The 22,055-nt window shown below is 38.9% G+C and overlaps 1 protein-coding gene across 3 annotated transcripts in view; it reads left to right on the top strand.

Annotated features, from left to right (window-relative positions):
• Positions 1 to 22,055, top strand: part of LOC137194489 (piezo-type mechanosensitive ion channel component 2) — a 96,377-nt gene that overhangs the window by 27,256 nt on the left and 47,066 nt on the right. For all 3 annotated transcript variants that reach the window (XM_067606435.1, XM_067606433.1, XM_067606434.1), the window contains exons 5-14: positions 93 to 255; positions 1,915 to 2,185; positions 4,712 to 4,925; positions 9,768 to 9,942; positions 13,731 to 13,850; positions 15,593 to 15,707; positions 17,573 to 17,757; positions 19,328 to 19,558; positions 20,326 to 20,449; positions 21,567 to 21,760. In XM_067606435.1, the coding sequence (XP_067462536.1) occupies positions 93 to 255; positions 1,915 to 2,185; positions 4,712 to 4,925; positions 9,768 to 9,942; positions 13,731 to 13,850; positions 15,593 to 15,707; positions 17,573 to 17,757; positions 19,328 to 19,558; positions 20,326 to 20,449; positions 21,567 to 21,760 (1,792 nt within the window). The remainder of the gene's footprint in view (positions 1 to 92; positions 256 to 1,914; positions 2,186 to 4,711; positions 4,926 to 9,767; positions 9,943 to 13,730; positions 13,851 to 15,592; positions 15,708 to 17,572; positions 17,758 to 19,327; positions 19,559 to 20,325; positions 20,450 to 21,566; positions 21,761 to 22,055) is intronic.

Raw genomic sequence — 22,055 nt, 5'->3', positions numbered from 1 at the left:
ATATTTGGGATTCATCTGTAGATTTGATACATTCAGGAAATAAGCGTCTGGTTTTCGTCAGCGTGTGTCTTCTGTTTTCTGTTTGTCTCCAGTGTGATTGGTGCAGATGCAGGGAACGGCATCCGCGTGTTCATCCCTGACATCGGCATGTTCGTGGCTGGCTTGGCCATCTGGCTTCTGTGTCGCAGTCTGGTTCAGAAGAGGCCGCCTGAGGACATGGCCCAGTACAACGCGGACTTTGAAGCAGAGGAACAAGTGAGTCTCATTTGTGGTGACATAGATTGTCCTGACAGTGTCTGCATTTAATTTTTATCTTATCTCTTCTTATCTTATCTCTTCTTATCTTATCTTATCTTATCTTATCTTATCTTATCTTATCTTATCTTATCTCTTCTTAACTTATCTTATCTTATTGGAAAGGGCTGTCAATTAATTTATAAGCTTAGAAATAGTGTAAAATAGTGGATATTTCAGAGTGGGATGTCTTTAAATAACTAATAAAGCAGCAAATCTTGCAAGATGTAGGAGACTGTGAAGCTTTTTTCCTTGATAAATTACTTATAAACAATTCATTAAACAATGAACTGATTGTCTAAATTGTTGACAATTGTTGTGTCACTTGACAAATGGATCAACGAATCGCTTCGGCCCTAATTTGGGGTAGACAACTGAGGAATTATGTGCAAACTGTCAGATGTTGGTCAGGATGTGTGCCGCGATAAATGTCTAAAACCATCTAGAAAACCGTGTTTTCACCATTTTTTCCTCTTTTAAATATTCTTATGAACCAGTTTTATTATAAAATGCTAAATCTTTTAAATTCAGAGATAAAGTACAAACAAACATTTCTGATTTTTAAACTTCACTAAAGAAATATTGTAAATATAAAGAGGAAATATCTTTGATTTGAGTAACAATTCACTTTGCCACAAACCCCAATTTAAACATCCTCTCACAAACTGTTTTTAGATTTCTGGATGAGGAAACGGACAAAATTCTCTCTCAGACTAGAGGCTTGTCAAAATTTCCAGACAGCAGTAGACAGTATTTTTCAGCTCCAACGTGGTAAATAAAAGTCAGTACTTTCTCAAGTGACCTTTAGAGTGGCCAGTCTCTTCTCCTGCTATGCACGATAGTGTCCACGTTGAACTTCATAAGCTTAGAATAAAAGGGCAGCAGTTGGAATAGAGAGTTCCCTGTGAGGGTTGATGACTTGGAATACAGCCCCCATCCTCTGGCACGTCCTTCACTTTATGACTCAGTGTTAATTAAATCCACATTCACTTTCACTTCAACAGTGCTGCTCACGCTGGCAGAGATGGCATCGCTCCCCGTTACTGAGAAACACCAGAAATTCATCCAGAGCCTGCGTTGCATTCAGGCTTTTATTTCCGTCAATGAGCCATCTGAGCTGAAATTGTTGTTTGATTCAAAATAGGATTTGCACCACCTGCTATTTTCTTTGTCTAGTTTCTTATGTGTTATATATAAATCACGGTGAATGGCCTACTTGTTATTATTTTTCATTTATACTGCGACTGTAGGAAAAGAGGGACACATAGTTGGGGAGCTGCAGCAGCCAAGAAAGCCAACATGTGGTTTCAGAGGAAAACATTAGCCGCTAGTCGCTAATAATTTCTCAAGCAGCCACACGGACCGCATATATGCTCAAATACTCAATGCTGTATGCTAAATATGGTCAAACACACTCACAGCTGAAAGCAAAGCAGGAACGTTCACTCACTGTGCAGACATGATGGGTATTGTATAACAGTGGAGGATACACAGGGATTGTTATTATATTGCTACCTGTTAGGAAACTGTTTTCAGCACCATGGAGAGCTCTGACCTCCAAACTGCACCATTCATCACTCAATACTGAAACGTTTTTGTCACTCACATGTGACCTGAAAGGAAGAGGAGGAGAAGCTGAGCCTGGATGACAACATCCTGCTAGAGGAGGACTCTGAAGCCGGGTACGAGGCCGAGGAAGACGAGGAGGACGAGGAGCTGGAGGAAGGGGAAGAAGAGGAAGGGGAGGAGGAGGAGGAGGAAGTGAAGGAGAGCACGAAGATGAAGATTCTGAGGATTGTGGCGGAGGTGGCGTCCAAAGTGAAGGAGATCATCGGGAACTTGATCACCACAGCGGGGAAGGTGGTGGTGACCATCTTGTTGGGGATGACAGGTGAGCGGATCCACATTCTGCCTCATCAGCTGATTTACTGATTGATTTTTTTCCCCCTTTCCAGGCAGCCATTGATTTTAGTTTACAATCTGTCAGTATTCTATGAAAATCCTTATAACTCGCTTGAGAAAGTCTGTTCTTTAACCTTTTTTAGTTATTGTACACTATGTTTTCATTTCAGGGTTCTGTACTCAAAGCGAGAGTGTTTTTTAAATGGTCTTCTTTTACTGTAAAATATGAAAGTTTGCTGCTGAGAAAAAAAGCTTTTGAGTTTAAGAAAGAAAGGAAAGAAATTCTCAAAAAGTGACATTGTCCCCTTCTCAAGGTTTAGTCAGTGTCTGTCTTCTGGGTGGTTTTATTTTGAGACTGTAGCTGGTAAATGCAACAATGAAATACAACACAAAGAAAACATTTTTAAAAGATTACCGGCTCTTATTAGTATTATTACAAAATAAATAACGGTAAAATATAGTCATTGGCTACTTCATTAGGAACACTTGTGCAATCAAATGCAATCCAATATAACAGCTCTGCCATAAATTCTACTTTACAAAGCTTCTACATTTTCAGTTTTTGTTGATATTGCCAGAAAGATGATAATTTTACTTTATTTTTATTATTGAGGCAGTAGTGGGTGGTGGTGGTGTACTGGAGTGCATTATATTGAAAAGTGTTCCTAATATTTTGCCCCCCTCATGTACGTTAATGGAGTGGACAAAAAATTAGGAACGCTTTTCAATATAATGCACTCCACTACACCACCACCATCCACCACGACCTCAATAATGGGATTAATTGGGAACCACTGCTTTAAAGGGAAACTTCGCTATTTTTCAACCTGCACCCTATTTTCCCATGTTTTTGTGACTAAGTGACAATTTTTGAAACCGGTCCAGTGTTGAGCGAGATCGCTTCAGCTGGCAGCCATGAAATGGCCTGCAATGTAATCCTTCGGGGCAATTGCGCACCGTCAATGTACGTCCACTAAAAGTGCCTGTTTTTGCCACTGACAGACTCAGTTTGTTATTATAAGTGTCTGACAACATTATGGTGTCGTGGGAATTTTCCTCTTAATAATAAATGAATTCACAGAGAGCATCTGTCTTTTCGGAGTTTTATTGCAATAAACAGAGTTCGTATTCGCAAATGTCGATCTCCCGGTTTGTCAGGCTGAAGGAGATGACTGAGTGAGTATTCAATGATTATTTGTACATGAAGTTACATGCGTCATAACAAGTCCCACATCCGTCACCCTAACAGTTGTCCTTTGTCCATTCATAGCTCTGTTTATGGGGGTTTCTGCACCTGCATCTTTATCTGCTGAGTTTTAGAAGCTGAAGGGCAGAAGTCGAAGTCGAATCACAGCTTCGCCTTTGTTAACATGCTGGGAATCAGCAGTTGGACATGCTCACGAGAGAGGAAGAAGACACAAAGTCTCACTCAGAACTCAGCAGTAAAACATACACAGTGTAAATTTTCATTACAGAAACATTCAAGGTTATTCACTTAGATAGCGATGTCATATAAGAGTTGTCTTTCCAATACAATGGAAAGTACCAGACAGGGAAATGAAACGTTTTTCTTACCTTCCCCTTGATCCGGTCTGTTTGTTATTTTGTTTAACCGAGGAAAAGTCAAGGAAAAAGTCTCACTCTGAAATCTCATGAGAGGTGACTTGTTGCAGGAAGACAAGTGTGGAAACATCAGTGAGAGTTGGAGAGAGGAAGAGTTTGTCATGTTGGAGTACAGAAAGCATAGCTTAGTGTTGCCAAAGTCATGTCAAGATTTTCAAAGTCATGGCTGAATATTTAGCTGATTATTTAACTGTCTTCCTGCAACAACTCAGCTCTCCTGAGATTTCAGAATGTGACTTCTCCTTGAGCAAGTCTCGGTTTGACACAATAACAAACAGACCAGATCAAGCAAAAAGTAGAGAAAGAAGTTTTATTTCTCTGTATGGTCTCTTCCATAATGATGTCAGACACTTGTCAATGGCAAAAACAATTACTTTTAGTGGATGTACATTGACGGTGTGCAATAGTCCCGTTTCACAGCTGCCAGCTGAAGTTCTCTCGCTCAATACTGGACCAGTTTCAAAAAATTGTTGTCCCCATTAGTCACTTAGACACAAAAAGATGGGAAAATAGAGTCCAGGTAATGAAAAGTAATGAAGTCTCCCTTTAAGGTGTGCTTTTAAAATGTGGATGTAAGTTTGCCGTAAGTGTATTTGAATTGTAGTTAATGGGGTAAAACATAGAAAAACACCAGCTGAATGTATAATGAACAAAAATATGTCAAACAATATTTGCAAATAACCATTGTTAGAACTTGTGAGATTTACCACATTCAACAAAACAATATGCCATAGAGTTTAGAAAATTATAGTAAAAAAAATTCTCAGATTGACAATTTACCTGACGTCCTCTCAGGTTTTGTGACGTGGTGCATTCTGCCAATCTGGTGCTCCTAATTATTTTGTTAATACACAGTCCACTGATCTCGTATCTTCTGTTTTGGTGTTTGCAGGCATCATGCTGCCCTCGTTGACCTCGGCTGTCTACTTCTTCATCTTCCTGTTCTTGTGCACCTGGTGGTCCCTCTGCCGGACCTTCGACACGCTCATCTTCAGCTGCATGTGCGTCCTGATGGCCATCTTTAGCGCTGGACACCTCATTGTACTCTACCTCTACCAGTTCCAGTTCTTCCAGGAGTCCATCCCACCAGGCGACAGCTACATCAGGTCAGACACGTGGACGCCATATTCAGAATCTCATAAAACTGTCAAAATCAAGCATGTTAGAGTAGGTGCAAGGTTCAAATTTTGGACGTTGTACTTTTTCAACAGTCTAAATCACAAAGTGCTATAATTCACAGTATCTCTTCTAACTGAAATGAAATGGGTTTTTCCCAAATTAAACTTTATGTTGTCACAGGTGACTTCCGTTCTGCCAACAGGAAGAAATTAATCTCACCTTTAAGATCAAAATACAAACTCCTGTCTTTCTTGTCACTTTGATGGATTTTGTTAAAGTTAAACAGCACAAGCCCATACTAACACAGTCCGGCCTCCTTAATAATCTGAAAATACATGATGTGATGACAGAGCTAAGCAGTCAAAGCTTCTTTGACTCTGCAGTATTTATTGCGCCCTAGGGAAGTTTGTTTAAACTATAATAAATATTTGCTAATGTTACAAACAAGAAGGCAAAGGAAAAGGCGAACCCAGATGGAGGGGTTGATATGTCAAACTCCTACTCACAGCACATCAATATCAGAAGCAGAGCTCTTAGGCTTTTCACTACAAGCAGCGTTGTTTTATTATGCATGAGAAAGGAGACAATCAGGTGTCTGTGGCTGCGGCGGTGAAGGGTTGTGGTTGGAGTGAAGCCACATTGTTGCACATCTTGCCAACATACGTTAGTCCCAGCTGTAATGAAAGCAAACTCTGTGGCGGCGACTACCTCAGGTCACTGAGCTCATTGTGTTTGAATGACAACCTGGAATGCAAAGAATGATGTTTATTTACTAATCAGGAATATCACAAATCAACGCTGTATGTTTGAAAAAAAGCAGGAAAGACAGAACTTAAAGCCAGATGAGATGCTGCAGATTTCTGATTAAATCTAAATTATAATCAAACATTATAAGTGCTAGTAAATGTATATTTTCTACCTTTTTCCTACCATTAAAGATGAACTGAGACAACATGTCATTAATATTAAAATCAGTTGTGAAATCCTTTAAATTAGTGCATTATTTTAATAGTAAAAAATGTTACAAAATTTTAAAATCTGCATCAAAATACTCAAAGTGATGAACAATAACTGGATACATGTGTTGTATGTTTATGAGGAAATAGTGAACATTTACACAAAAAGCTACATCTTGCAATGTTATGAAATATAATAATCATGCAAGCTGTGTTCTTTATGTCTACCAAGTCTTACTGAAGTTCGTTATGAAGTTATTGACGTATCCTGATAATTAGGCAGAAAACATCTCAAATGAATGAGAGTGAGAAGCTACAGCTGTCTGCACTACAAAAAAAAAAAACACAAGATGAGGTACTTAAGTCAAAAGTCAAATAGAGATACAGTGAGATGCAAACAGCTGAGAATATTTAGATAAAAAATAAGAAGCGCTCTCAAAACCGTATTGCTGTTTAGTCTCAGTAACTTGCAGCACCTCATCTGCATCAAGTGCTCCTGTAAAAACAATGTGTGTGTGGGTCTTTTAAACTCCACCAGCAGCACTGTAGCTGTTGTCTGCGTGCCCTTGGTGTTGCCGGGTTTTTATCGATCTCGCAGTTTCTCATTTGAAAGCTGTGCTGCTATGTGTCAGGACCGAGGCTATTTACAGCTATGTATAGCTGAAGCTGCCTTGGATAAAACCTTGTGTCCTCCCATCCCTCTCCTGGCTCAGACGGCTGATAAGGTGTGATTACAGCGTTGCATTGACGGATTTCTTGTTAGAAAACAAACTCATTAGAATGAATGGACCTTTTTCACAGCATCTGCACCGTCAGTAACAGTCTGTTCAAACTGTGCATGCTGTAGTGACCAAACACTAGGAGTAAGTGAATGGTTTCCAACCTTGGCGTCAGGACCCTTCAGGGGGTCTTGAGATAAATCTGAGGGGTCACCAGATTACTTAAAAGGACAAAGATAAAAATCTGTCAAGGATAATTACTTATTTTTTCTCATTTTTGAATATCTTTTCTTTGATATTTTGATTTTCTCTTGTGAAATATTATTTTTTAGGCCTTCATTCTTAAAATAAGTGAAATACCTTGAAATTAGACAGATATATGGAGGAAATATCACTGCTCATAACCACACTGAGCCCATAACTTGTGATAAGGGGTCACAATAAACATTGCTTCATTTTAAGAGGTCAGAAACCAAAAAGGTTTCGAGCTTTTGGTCAAAGTTAACCGGTCAACTCTTTACATTTGTTGCCATTTAAATGTAAATAGATAATTTGTTTACCTGAAATCATCAGGCAAGTTAAATATCACTCAAAAAGTTGTATTATCACTAAAGAGAGCTCATAACTTCAGTACTAATTTGGTAATTTGCTTTATTTAGTTTCCATTTAGTCAATATTGGCAAGTGAGTGTCATTTCTTAAACAGTCTCATTTTGGAAAGAAGCTTTTTATTTGTGTATCTGCAGACGTACATTTGGAAAGTTTACCGTGTCTCAGATTCTTCTTTGATAGCTTCTCTATACCAACAGGCCAACTTTTTCATCATCTCACGTGTTCATGTTGACTTTCCACAGCGCTGAGGTATTTCTGTCTGCCGCTGCGTGAAAACTGAGGCCCAATGTGATGATAAAAGTAACACGTTCTCCTCCGATCCCTCGGCACACTCTCAGGTGGTCTGAGAGGGAAACTCTTAAACATGTGAAGCCCCTATTGGACAATAGGCCACCTCAGTGCCTTCCCTAATTGTTCTTGTTGACAGTGACTCGGCCTTGCTGTGGGGCCGGTGCTGAGTGAGACTGTTGAGAGGCCTGGCTTCCACTCCACTTCCTGCCTCCACACCCTTACAATGGAAGTCCCCAGTCATGTGACCAGCGGGCCTTCCCCAGCTGCAAGAAGAAGAAGCCCTTCAGGAAGTGGGCTGTTTCTGAATGGGGGGTGGTGTTCGCTGCTCCACATGGCATAGAAAAGAAAAGACTCGAGAGGCTTCTAAATCTGTGTGGTTGTCACTGGTATACGTCAGTACAATTCCTGTCGAGTAAATGACCTTTGTTCTGCCCAGAGGAAAAGGACTGAGTCATATGACATCCTTTGTGGTACAAACAGATTTTTAGCCTCACTGCATTTTCCAGATTCCAAGGTTAGTTAATGCGTAAACAAAAGATAGATATATTGTCTTTATCTTCCTAGAAGGGAAATTTGTTTTCAAAGCATATATTTCACATAATAAACATTTAGATACACACAATATGAGGACGTATAGTCATATATACAGAACATATTTCCTCATATAAACTGACATAGCGATAAAACTCTTGCCAAAGTTGGCCTTCGGTGTCCGGCGACTATTGTCTGCTCTCGCATGTCATCTAGTGTTAAGTCACAATCGAAGCCAGAAATGACACTTAATTTCTAAAGCGATTCACATAAAACATAAAACCGACAAATGAAACACTTAATAAGCCACTTATTCCTACTTACTGTGCAGTTTAGTGTAGATGTAACTGCAGTCAAACCAAAATAGGCTTGCGTGGTGTGGCCGAGGGGGGGGGGGGCGGACAGGAAGTAGCGTGGATACTGTTGTAAACATAAACTGTGGGAGCTCGCATGGCTAGTGGGCGAAATCCGGTCCGACTGAGCCATGAGACCAGCTCTCAAATAATCACATGATTGATGATAAATTTATGCTCTGAGCTAACGTGGCCAATCAGAAACGAGGATTTTAAAAAATTAGTGACGTCATGTTCTGCACATATGAGATTTTACTGTACTGTAGTTTTATTTCATTTGTGTTTTATATCTCCTGTAATAATTAATGTTGAATGTTGAATTAATACTCTGATATATATTTCAATGTATAAATATACACTATATAATAATCTAATATATAAATAGGGTTGAAATAATAGAAAAAAGGCTGAAATGGACAAAAATAAAAACTAACTGGAGCAGAGTTGAATGAAAAGATTTACAGCTTGGCCATGAGTCTGTGAATTTTGTTGATGTGATGTCTTTGGCTCTTAAAACTATCAACACAAATTGTTATAAGAAACCTGTTTCACCTTAATACTGTATATAAACCCTTTTAAATTAAGCAATATTTATTTATGATCCTGATGGCCGGTTGTGACCTCTGTGTGGACATGAGCAGTTAACCAAAGAGTGTCTTTGAAGTTAAAAGATTTGAAGTTAAAAGTACACAAGAAAAAAAAACTAGAGGAAAAAAATGTTCTTTTTCTTATCTGTTTATTCATCTTTTGACCCCTTGAGAGGTCCCGACCCTCAGGTTGGGAACCATTGGTGCATAGCGTATAGGCCACCCAGCCCAGACAGCACAACTACAAGCTTTTGTAAAGTTTACATCACCTCATCCATCCTGGCTTTGTTTCTGGAATCAATAATTAGTTTCAGAGATGAAGAACCCGAAGCCTCGACGCTCAGTTTGAATGTATTGAATTGAACAATACAGTCGTCTCGATGGAAACAGTCGAGTTCACTGATTGATGACTTTGGGCTGGTTCACAAAAGGTTTAAGCACTAATATTGATGCTTTTTGCTTCCTCCTGCGGCTGTTGAAGGGGAATACAACTCAAGGAAGCCAGATTATTTTTTCAACTACGATAGATTGAAAGAGAAGCCTTGATAGTTTGTGAACTTGTATATAAGGTCAGAATTCAGGAAACTTTTTAGTCAGGTATAAAATGTGAATGGAGAAAAACTTTCTGACTTTTTGGAAACACAGTTAAATGATTTTTTACACCAAATTACACCAAAATTATACCGACTTCTGTCAAGCTTTGTTTGTGATTATTATCATCTTTACAATTTAAACCTGTTACTGTTCTTATCCTCATATACATGTCTGTGTTTCCCCGCAGTGTATTTGGCATCTCCCCGATTGTTCAGAGTAACTGCTCCTACACATGGATGCTCATTGTGCACCCGGAGCGTAAGTGGTACCACTTTGTCAATCCCATCATGCTGCTGATCCTCTACTACACGCTGGCCACGCTCATCCGCCTCTGGCTGCAGGAACCCATCGACCAGCTGACGGTGAGGACAGCAAACAGAAATGCAGAGAAAGCACATGAGCAGAGACCTTTTTTTTACCTTACAGTGGTGTGACATTTAGTGTAGAGTATATGTCAATAATTTGGCCATACAGTTTCATTATATGAGGTGATTTTGACTGAAAAGCGATCAGGTGATTGATTTGTTTAGGCTGAAATTTTACAATAACAGAACTACTAAATTTAATTAGAGTTACATTATATACTGTAGGTGGTCTTAAAGGGACAATATACTCTAAAAACTTACTTTATTTGTGATGTACTGTAAATTATTGGGATTATTTGTTGTTTTATGTTGTATTTACCTTGTTTCCATATATGAGTGGCCAAAGGTAGATATTATGAGATATTTTCAGGGGTTTTAGAGAGAAAATGTTTCAGAACAGAATCAAAAACGTCATGTTTTGGTTCCTTCAAAATTGTAGAGCAAAGGTGCTTGTTTGGATTTTGCAGTGACGTTTATCAGTAATATAGTAAGAAATATACATGTGGAAGCTTCAGCAGACAAGTACGCAGTGCAGCCTAATGTGGACATTTTACCTGTGCACATGTGTCCCTGGGCATTCTGGGAGATGTAGGAAACAATTAAATGAGGACGAGACAGAAAAAGACAAATGTATGTAACTATGAGTCAACCCTTAATCCCAAAATTACAACAAAAAAAGAATCATACATAACTGATTAAAGACAGTATTAGAGTATCTGAGGGTGGAATTACAGATCTAGAGTTAAACAGAAAAGGGAAAACATAGATTATCATTTCCAGATAAAAAATAACATGCTTTTCTCCCCATAAACAGCATGTGATTTAACTATTAATTATCCTGTTAAACTTGAATGAGCTCCTGCTTTGACGAACCTGCGAGCATCAGCGGAAGACGTTCAGTCGAAATCAGCACACAAAACCTCCGTAACGCTCCACAGTAAATTCCAGACAGTGAACTGAAATAGATTCAGATTGAATTAAATGGGCAGCCAGGTGGCCTCGTGATCAGAGAAACTGTATCGATAGAAGATTCCAGGACTATTGATCACTGGCTGGATCTGTCTGCCGTAGCTCAGGTGATATCCGAGACACTGTTGGTTTAACTTTGACAAAGCATGAAGGCAGGTCAGACACATTTTGGCACTACAGTATGTTACGGTGTTACAGAGCTCCGTAGGGGTAAAAAAATGTAACTGTTACCTAATCACTCAGTCATCACTGAGCCAAATATGATGAATTATGAAGCGACGATGCATTTCTGACATTCATACGTACAATCGGACTTACTGGTACACTTTTTATTTAAAATCTGACGACACTGAGCGTTGAGGTCAAATTTCATTACTAAGAAATTAATACAGAACTCAAATCATGAACTCAGACTGTGAAAAAACAAATAAATCACGCTCACTGTTGATCACTTGTACTCACTTTATTAAAAATGTTTCGGTCCTCAGATCCTCAATAACCAGGTAAAATTATCCTGATGAAGGTCTGAGGACCAAAATATTTAAAATAGTGAGAACAATTGATCAACACACAATTAAAACCGGGATTAAAAAACACAATTTTTCTTGATGAAGGCGCTGTAATTAAAAGTCAGAATTCTGCATAACCAGAACTGCTGCTCATCTGATTATGACGAAATGTAAAGGGTCAGTTCATATATTAGACATTATAGTATGCAGACACTATAATGTCAAAACATAGGAATCATAGGAACTGTTTATTTAATAGAAAGTAGTGCCAATGAAAACGGTTCAGACTGTGTTTGTGGACTGTCCAGAGTAGTTGAGCCTCATGCAAGAAGCGCTTGCACGAACAGATTTGTTCTTAAGTGGCACGTACGTATAATTTGTGGCATTCACCATTTGTCTCCTACTTAATATTTCCTCTTAGGTTTGAGTGAAATTTGCGAGTGGTCGAGACCTGTCGAACGAGTCATGAGCAGATAGTCTCTGCCTTCACAAGGGGAGAAACACTTGTTTGACTTATAATGTCTTAATCTGACTGAATTTGGAGTTTAAATATGATACCAAAGCCAACTAATTAGAAATATATAACTAAAACAAACTTAATGTTAATTTGATGGAGATGTTTTTTAGACGTTATGACCCCTTTTTGGTTTTAAAAAGACGTTTTTAGCATCTCCATGTCAAACTATTCTCTCTTTATTTCTGTGCTGCTCTGATGACACATTGTTGGCGAACTTACCCACAAACAGAGTGGAACATGGAGCCTTATATGGCAATTTTAGCTGTGTTGATCATGCTAATGATCAAATGTCATAAACAAGCAGCTGCTCTTGGGACAGGTGGGACTCATCAGGCGATTAAGACATTTCTTTGACTCTGACTTGAAAACACTCATAAGAACAAACCTCACAGAAAAAAAGTCTGAGTTTTAAGATAATATGAAATTGTTCTTGCATGAGACCCAATGTTTCTGTAAACACTTTAAGCACTACAAATGAAATTCCATTTATCCCCATTGTATTGGGTTGGTGGCAGAAATCAGCGATATCTCCAAAAAGTGAGAACCTGATTGGCCTAAGTGGTATCTAATTATTCTTAAAGACTGACGTCAAACCACTTTTGTTCTCAGTAAAATGTCACACAGTGTGGGAAGCAGTGGACTCAGTGGTCACGTTCAAGAAGACCCTGACTCCTGAAATCTTCTTTCACCTCAGGGCTCGAGGCTTAGTTCCTCTGTCCTGTAATGGAGTTATAGATTAGTGTTTTTATAGAGGGGTCAATAGTTCCCTGTAAACCTGTGGGGCTGTATGCATTATTGATCTCACCACAGAGGTGTGTGTGTGTGATTTCACCTACTCTTACACTTTAGAAGACACTAATAATAAAACTTGATTACGACATAATTCAGCAGCTGACAGGTTTACTCGATAGTGAAGATGCCAGATTATGATGTACATCGTGTTCGCCAAAACGACAAGAAAAACCCTGATGTACTATCAAATCGCTCAATTAATTTAACGGTTGATTTGTGGTTTATTGCCTGTTTTTATTTAGCAGTCGTTCACCAAAATAACAGAGTAGTTAAACCTTGATTCAATCAAAGTATCCAAAGGAACGAGACATGAGAAAGTATTGGAGAGGAGCTGACTGCACACGGAAAATATGGAGATGAAAAAACATTGCCTACTTATTACGTCAGTGTTATAATTTAGAGACTGTGTAGTAACAAATGAATCATTGTGTTAAGGCCAACAATATGTGATTGACACTTTTTAATATCAGACCACAGCCAGGACTGGAAACATAACCAGAAACAAACCAAGAACTAATAAGGAAATCTGAAATTCCTCAGGGATTGCTGCTACAAAAACAGCGTGGATTGATTTTACCAATTTTTAATGGAAAATGAGATGTTTAATGCAGAAAATCACAGACTTAACAAGTGCGATTGTCTGTTTTTGAGCCCAGATATTTTACAAACTGAACTGTTTCAACATTTTTTTGAACGAGTGTCATCTTCTAGTTCAGCTTTACTCTGACGTGTTCAAAGATACTGAAGCTCATAATTCTTGAAACAAGGAATACTGCGCTGCGTGTTAAGAAATGATGCTAAGAAATATAAAAAAAACCAACATAATTATCCCTTTTTAAATGGTCACCTTACTCCTCCTCAGATACTGAACTCCTACTGTTCAGCTGATTAAAAGTTTGATTCTTAGAGTATCATCTGTGTTGAACAATAGAGGACTGAGCCCAGAGACTATAGGGGAAGATATATATTATCCACACTGACTATCTCTGTTATTTCAGGACATCAAGGATGACGATATGTGTGAAGAGGAGGAGCTGGTGGGAAACGGAACAAATAACTCAGCCAACAGGAAGAGGCAGATGTGGTGGGAATCGCGCCAGGGCACAGATGAGAAAAACGTACGTTAGGGTCAATAGTCACACATGACTAACGAAGTATTGATTATTGGACAAGTCATGAAGCAGTCATGCTTTAGTTGGCAATACAAACATATCCTGTATCCTATTGTTAAAACACTTTTCAGGGTTCAGGGTTTCTCTGCTCATTAGAGGACATGAATACATGCCAGAAAATTTGTGCTTTGTAGGACAAAAATGTGGAAAACGTAACACATCCTCACAATATCAGGAAGATCTGTTAAGAATGTTATTAACTTCTTTAAATAAGCTTGGCAGCTAAAAACACAAATAACACGTTTCTTTATTGCATTCTCACAATGGATAACTGATGTTGGTGTGAAACAATTTGATTCAGTTCAACTGTTTAACAAGAAAAGAAGGAAAAATCCTGCATCATTTCACTGCAGTACTAGTTTTAAAATAACAGGAAACAAACTCTTTGTTAAACTATAAACTCGAGCTGTGGTGGTTGATTGTTTTCACAAGTTTACATCTTGTTTTACTCAAGCTTTCACCTTCGTAATAGACTCATCTCTGGTAAGATTATAGCTGGGAATACACACACACAGGCTCGCGCACTGTACACACACATACATTCTGACCTTGTTCCCATATCAAGGTCCGTAGTCTGTCTCCACCGGCCACCTCCTGAGGTTTAAAAGCTTTTAGGGTGTGCAGACACAGATGAGTGATGGGCTCGATTTACAGAGTAGTGCTGCTCGGCTTTGTTCCTGCTTATCAGCGACTATAAAGAACAAGGATGCCTTTGACTTCAGCAGCTCATCGATAACACACCTTGCCCTGTATGCTTTTTTCTCCTCCCACTGTAGCTCCTCTCCACCCAGGATGGCATCAGTACAACTGAGGTGGGGGCTGCTCTGGATGTGTCTTAAATGTGTGCATCTTACCCCCCTTTAGCCCTCAGTCCTGCTGCAAGAAAAGGAATCTCTGCTAATTGCTTTTCACACTGCACCCTCATGGACCAGGGTTATCCTTAAGCTGAGAGAAGTTTCCATCTGGTTCAGGTTGCCGAGAGCTATACTAAATTTATAGTTAACATCACAGCGTTTGAGGCTAATCCTGCTCCAAATGAGCTTAAGTCAAACTGCCTTTATCTGCTCAGTTGAGTCGTTCAAGTGATTCTGAGTGAAAATGGAGGATGCATAAGTTGTTTGTGCTTATTAATGGGAAATGTTCTTACCTATAAATGATTTCGATAAAATAAAGCTGAGGGAAACATCTGGTGAATATTGATATGTAAAACATAGGACTTTTATTGACTGCAGATTTGGTTGAAATGATCATTCTGCCATGTTCACAAGTCAGTAAAAAGTCACAATTTTATGTTGCAAAGTCCCTACTTATAACAACAATTTCAAAAATGTAAAACATGTTGATCATATTTCCCATCAAAGTAATTCCCTGAGTTATAAGGCAGTTTGTACTGGTTTCAATCAAATCAAATGTGCAGTGTGTGAAAAGTAGAAAGATTGCCCCGTATACAGTATTTATCCCTACAAAGCCAAACTGTAGTAACTAAGGAGCCACTGACACTAACAAAAATGTCCTCTTGATCAATTTTTTTATGGTGGAAAAGCTGAATATCAAGTTGTTAAATCATTTAATCACACAAAAGCAGTTTGTCTTTGTGGGGCAGAATCCTGTACAGTAGTGTGGTCCCGTAACAAATCCGTTCCATAATTACAGAAATTTAATTGTCATTTTCTGATGATGATCTACAGGCTGTGCCCACCTCAAACGGGACGTCCTTTGACTTCGTCTCTGACAATGGACCAGGCTGTCTGGACTTGTACTCCACCCCCCAGTATAGAATAGACCAGCCCAGTGACGATACAGGTGAGCTACTTACCTTATGCATCTTCTTTCTAAATGTCCTTGAAAAGATCAGACTGAATAATGTGAAAATTGAAGTGGAACTTCTGTACTGAGAATATTTAACTGAATTATTATAAAATAATAAAATCACAGCTCAGGTTACTGCTGATGTAACCTAGAAGTTACATAAGCAGGCTTATGCTGCACTTCTGTTTTATATGTACAGTATATATCAGAAAGAAGCCCTTGTCTGTAGCTAAAACCTAAACTAGCACTCCTACCATGTGAGAACCTTGTTTTCAAAATGATATATTTTTTTTAGGTTAATTTACAGTATCATATGGTTATTTGTGGGTTGAGACAAACTATGAAAACCTCAGTTTTGAAACTCCTTTTAAAACCAGGTGGATAAACTCACAGTTTACCTGCCATGTTATAAATAAGGTTATTTTACTTAGGAAAGCTGACTGTCATGGTGAATAGCAGGAAATGGACCGAAATGCAGGAAAGCAGGTCAAGCGACGCTTGATAGGCTGGGAAGACGCTGGGAACACACAAGGGAAACACAGAGTAACAGAAAAACAAAACCCAGAATACTCTAAATCACAACCCAGCGTAAATCAAACCGTCCCAGAATTACATAAAGTTAAGTACACAACACTGCTAGCTAACTAATAATGCAAGACAGTCCTTCAGAGATACAACTCAACTCAGTCTTCTCCAACACAGTCCAACATAACGGGGAGAAACGCTGAAGTCTCTGGATAAATAAACCAAGAAACACAGAGCTACAAGCTAACCAATAACCTAATAATCTTTCCAAGAAACAACTCAAATAACATGAAAGAGAAAAATCAAATGACCAAAAGGACTGAACAGAAGTGCAACACAGGAAACCGACAGAACACAAAGACACAAAGAGTCCAAAAAAAAACAGACAGTCCAGGCAGGATGTGATGCTGACATTAAATTGGCTGAGTTTGATGTAGAGTATTAACAGACGAAATGAACATTTTGAAGATTTATAAACAGTCTCTGTTATCCTTCTGTTGTATTTTGTCATATTTATTGTGACATTGTACAAGACTTACTGTTTTGACTCTGCTGCTCAGCTCTTTTACTTTGTTGCCACTGAAATCACAGAATTGTCTTTAAGGGACACTCTGCTGATTTGACACTTCAAAGTCCATTTACTCGCCACGGGGAGTACTCAACAGCCTGTGAATGCAGCTGTATAATGTCTTCTCTGCCTCTGGAGGAGATTTGTAAAGAAAATTACTCTGGAGTTGGAGACTACACATTTTGAACAGAAGGCTGGGTTTCTTGGAGCTTGAAAGATGTGAGTGTTTAGCAGGCAGGAAGGGGTCTAATGAACTCTGTTGAGTTGCATTTTTTGGAAGTGTAATGTTTTTAGATTTAAAAGTCAGGATATTTTGGCTTCTTCTGCACAGGTTTTGACTTTGCAATTATCCCCCAACACCATGGAAGCTCAACTGTAAATGGTCAATGGGCTTCATTTATATATCGCCTTTCTAGTCTTCTGACCACTCAAAGCGCTTTACAATACACGCCAACATTCACACACTGATGGCACAGGCTTTCATGCAAGGTGCCAACCTGCCCATCAAGGAGTCCTAATACTCATTCACACACACGCTCGCAGACCGTTGGCACAGCCTTCTGGAGCCATTTGCGGTTCGACGTGAGGACTGGAGCAACCGTGGATCGAACCGCCGACCTTCCGGTTACTCCCTGACCCGCTCTACCTCCTGAGCCACAGCCGCCCCATCCACTAAATCACCCGGAGTGCCTACCTTTACTCAGAAAAATGCCACAGATTATTATTAACTGTTTTAACAATGAATTGTGTTTGTGTGTCCAACCAGAGAAGAAGGAAGAGTGTGTGTACGAAGTGTGTTTGCCTCCGGAGGATGAGGATGAGGATGAAGGAGGAGAGGAGAAGTCTGAGGGAGGAGAAGATGGGATGAAGAAAAGAGGAGTCGGTGCGATGGTTAAGGTCTTCCACTTCATCATGAAACAGAGCTACATCTGTGCTCTCATAGCCATGATGGTGAGTTATGCAGCCACAGGTGGTGTAAGCTAGAAGTCACAGACGCAGGCTTATGTTGTGTTTGTGTCCTCTATTTGGATGTTGGAAAGGCAAACATCTAAAATTACTTTTATTTGTGAATTTAAAATTGACCAAAAGCAAATTATTGAAAAAAAAAAAAACTTTCTGTAAGAAGAGTTGAGTCTGTTATGAAATTGACAAAATAATTCTTTAAAACCCATTCTACTTATTAATTATTGATGATGTGGCTCACGTTTTGTATTTGCAGTTTAATTTTACACAACACGAACGCAAATTCAAACCCACAGACCTGCTGGAAAAACGTTGGTGTGGTCAGTAAATGCCAAACGCTCCCGCCTCCTTGATCAACTTTGATTAAGATGTTCTTGAGCAAAGCATTGAACCGCTCTCTCTGCTTCCAGTGGAACTACTGGCTGACCAACAGGAGGAAACTGTGGTTGTACTGGGCAGCCTCTGTGGGCGAATGTGTGGCAGGGTATTACTGAAGAGCATCTGTTCTCGTTTGAACAGTCCTGGATAAATCAAAATTAATTTAAGTAACAGTCACATAGTTTGACTTTGATTTTGGATTGGCAGCACAGAGACACTTTAATCTTTAGAATTAGATATTTATTTCAAATCTGAGTAACACAGTAAGTTACAGTATTTACATGTGTACACGGCTACAAAAAACTACGCAGAAAAGGACCAAATCAACCCAAGTGACACATCCTGCATTAAAAGCTGCACTAATCTAATTTTTATATGAACGACTGGCTGAATGACTATGTGTAATATATAAAAGGAGTCGCTCACAGTGATGAACCCACACAGCCCTCAAGTTCCCCTCAACTTTGTAGCATTTAAGCATCTTTCACCTCATTGTACTGGTTTGATGAACTGTGACTTTCAGACACATCAGGCAGCAGTTTTTTGGGGTTTTTTGCAATAAAGCTCTGAGTTTGAGCATGTTTTTCCTCAGGAATTAAATACCAATGTTGCTTCATGTCTGCCAGGTGTGTAAACAGGCAATTGTTTGCATAACATGTTAGCCACAACAAATTTATAAGGCTATAATATGTAAAACATGTGTGCGATGTTGCAGAGTTCCTTCCCCTAAGAGACCAAATCAGAATACATAGACATCATTTACATACTGCTGGACTCAGTTTGACTTTCCAGCGGTTTCTCTCGTCTCTGTGCACCATGTACGCTTCCTGAGTAGAGCCAAAAACTCAAAACATGACATCCCAGAAGGATAAAAGAAAAGGAAAAACAATAGGAAAGACAAAAATCCACAATAGTGAGCCTTGTTTTTGACTCTCAATACAATATATTTAACAAATTTCAATTGCGTTAAATCATTTCTTTCATAAAATCTAGTTACTGTAGGTCATGTTGAGCCTCCAGTACGTCACAAACCTGTAAATAAAGGGAGTGAAAACTAAGTGAAAGTGTCACCTGGATGTAAACTAATCAGTCCTCATCTTTTATTTGACCTTTATAAGTCGTCCATCAACAACAGAGCCCTGACATTTGAGTGACTTGTCTGTAATTTGATTTCTTTCAGGCCTGGAGCATCACGTACGTCAGCTGGCTGACGTTTGTCTTCCTCATGTGGTCTTGCATGCTGTGGATGGTGAGGGACCGGCGGCGTTACGCCATGCTGTCGTCCCCCTTCATGGTGGCCTACGGAAACCTGCTGATCGTCCTGCAGTACATTTATAGTTTTGAGAACATGGAGGAAGTCTCAGGATTCTTTCTCAAGAAGGAAAACCCGTTCCACTCGCTTTCGTCCAAGGTTTGGAAGTTTAAATAAAAAGCCGAAGAATCTTCCTAATTTTGACGTTGCCAATAATTTCCGCCCCCTAGAAATCCATACAGTCATTAAAACTGACCTTTTAGGTCGAGTCACAACAACAGATGTACTCTGTATGCAGCTAGCGGGATATATATTTCAGATAGAAACTCAACATTTCACTAAATGAGACTGTCAAAATCCATTTCTCTAATAGTCAATTAATTAAATAAGAGTAGACAGTCACACAGTGTACTCCTCAAGGAGAAGGTCATGTTTTTAGTCTTTTGACATGTTTTGGAATAGCTCAAAGTCTTTCATGTTGGCAGCTACAGAACATGACCTAATTGTGTCTAAAATGACATTTTATACATTAGTAGGTCATCTCAGACTCAAATGGTTTTCCTCAGGGCCTTATAACGACCTTAATGTGTGTTTTTTTTAATCACACACTTCCGTTTTATTAATCAGTGTGTGTATTCATCACTTTCAAGAGTGGAGGGACAGTTGTATATCACACCTGGGTTAAACTGTTTTACTAATTATTATTTTCAAGGTTTATGTTAAGTGCCAGATGAATACAACACATGTCAGAAAGTTTAGACAATCCGATTTAAGTTTAGAAGGTCGTTTCTGATTTATATAAATTCCCCTGCTTGTTGTTGAGACAACCCTTATCCCAGCAGGTTAAAGTAATTGAGAAGATTTACTGCCTGAGTCTTTTCTTGCTGGTCATATATTTATCTAAACATTTTATTTATTCCTTGTAGGTTCTGTGTCTGCTGAGCTTCTGGCTACTGCTGAGGCAGACGCTTACAGAGAGACGGGAAAAACAAAAGGAAGAGAGTGCTGGTCTCTCAGACGTTCATGTGGAGGATCAGAAGAAGAAGAAGGGTAAGCGACGTGCTCTTTTTAAAATCAGATTGTAGTAGAAATACTGTGTAATATACTGTAGGTTACAGTATGAGTAAATCTGGAAATGACCACCAGCTGCCAGCACAACCGATGAACTCTACTGGACAGTTTTTGCAGATACTAACCAAGTATCTTTTGCAGTTTTCTCAATTTAAGCATAACAGGACTGGTGACATTTTACATTGATTAAACTTTGTAGAAGAGGAATAGAAAGGATTGAAGTTTCTTGCCTTTATTTGGAAGCTTTTAGCTTTATTTGGGTTTAATTTTGCTGCACATATTACAATCTTAAGTTTATTTCCACAACTAGGGAAGAATGTTTAGCAGTTTTGCAAGTGATCTAGATCTTCACTGTTCATGAGGGAGAAAGGTTTGATTATCACTCCACTGATAATGTTCAAGATCAGAAAAGAATTTTCAAAACTTCTGTCAAACAAAGTCAGTTATTAATTTAATACTCAGCCAGGCAGCTTAAGCATCTTCACCTTCCAATATGTTCAAATAATGTGGTTAGATTTTAATTAAGACATAAATATGTTGTTTTGTGGGATTCAAGCATGCGTATTATCTTCCCTTTTTATTTAAAATGACTGTCAGTTGTTCATGCTGCTTTGGGGTTTTATGAAAGTCTTTGTAAAAGCCCACAGCGTCCTACTGTTGCCCTCCTGCACAGGTGTATTGTCGTGTTTATGTATATGCTTCTCTATATACTGTGGGTGCAAGTGTGTTTGTGCTTATTGTACTGTCTGTATATGATCAACTTTATATATGTAATATTTGAGCATGAAAATTCATTCTTGACCTCATGAGAAGCAGTTTGACAAAATAATTCTTTTTTCTGGAGCTTTTAAGCACATCATTGTCAACAAATAAGATTTGGTCAGTTGTCTGTTCTGCAAAAAACTAGAATGCAATGCAGTGGACCTCAAGTTCTGATTAAAATGTTTTAGATTTCTGTATGTTTAAAGTACAAAAACAATTAAAATATAGATAGATAGGAAGACATCTTGACTCAGTATTCAAGACGTATACTAGCCCAGTATTCAGTTTTAGTTAGTTGGCGCAGAGTTTTCTGATCCGCCGTTGTGTTTTATAGAGGAAGAGGACTCTGAGGAGGCAGACGAGCAGGACATCATGCAGGTTCTCGGCGGCATGGTGATGGCGATGCTGGTCAAATACTGGATCTACATCTGTGGCGGCATGTTCTTCTTCGTCAGCTTCGAGGGAACCATCGTCATGTACAAGATCATCTACATGATGATGTTCCTCTCCTGCGTGGCGGTCTACCAGGTAAAGTTAATGAAAACACACCTGTGATCTTGAGTGCGTCGTACCTCCTGGCTGTGTGCACCATTTTTGACCTTTTTTAGTGTGTTAACCACATATTCCCAATGTTTCTTTTACATTTCCCCTCAATTAGCAAACATTTTTTTCACATACTTCAAATATATCCTGTATCTTCTTGCTCAAGCGTTACCATTTAAGACACACATTGTCGACTGAAATCCTAAATACCACTTTTTATGGCTGCACTGTTGCATCAAATCAAAATATTCTCGATGCTGCATCTTTATAATATACACAT

Source organism: Thunnus thynnus, chromosome 12, assembly GCF_963924715.1.
Source record: "Thunnus thynnus chromosome 12, fThuThy2.1, whole genome shotgun sequence".
In the NCBI taxonomy this organism is placed as follows: Eukaryota; Metazoa; Chordata; class Actinopteri; order Scombriformes; family Scombridae; genus Thunnus; species Thunnus thynnus.
The sequence above is the reverse complement of the archived record's forward strand: the minus strand, read 5'-3'. Positions and strand labels throughout refer to the sequence as shown.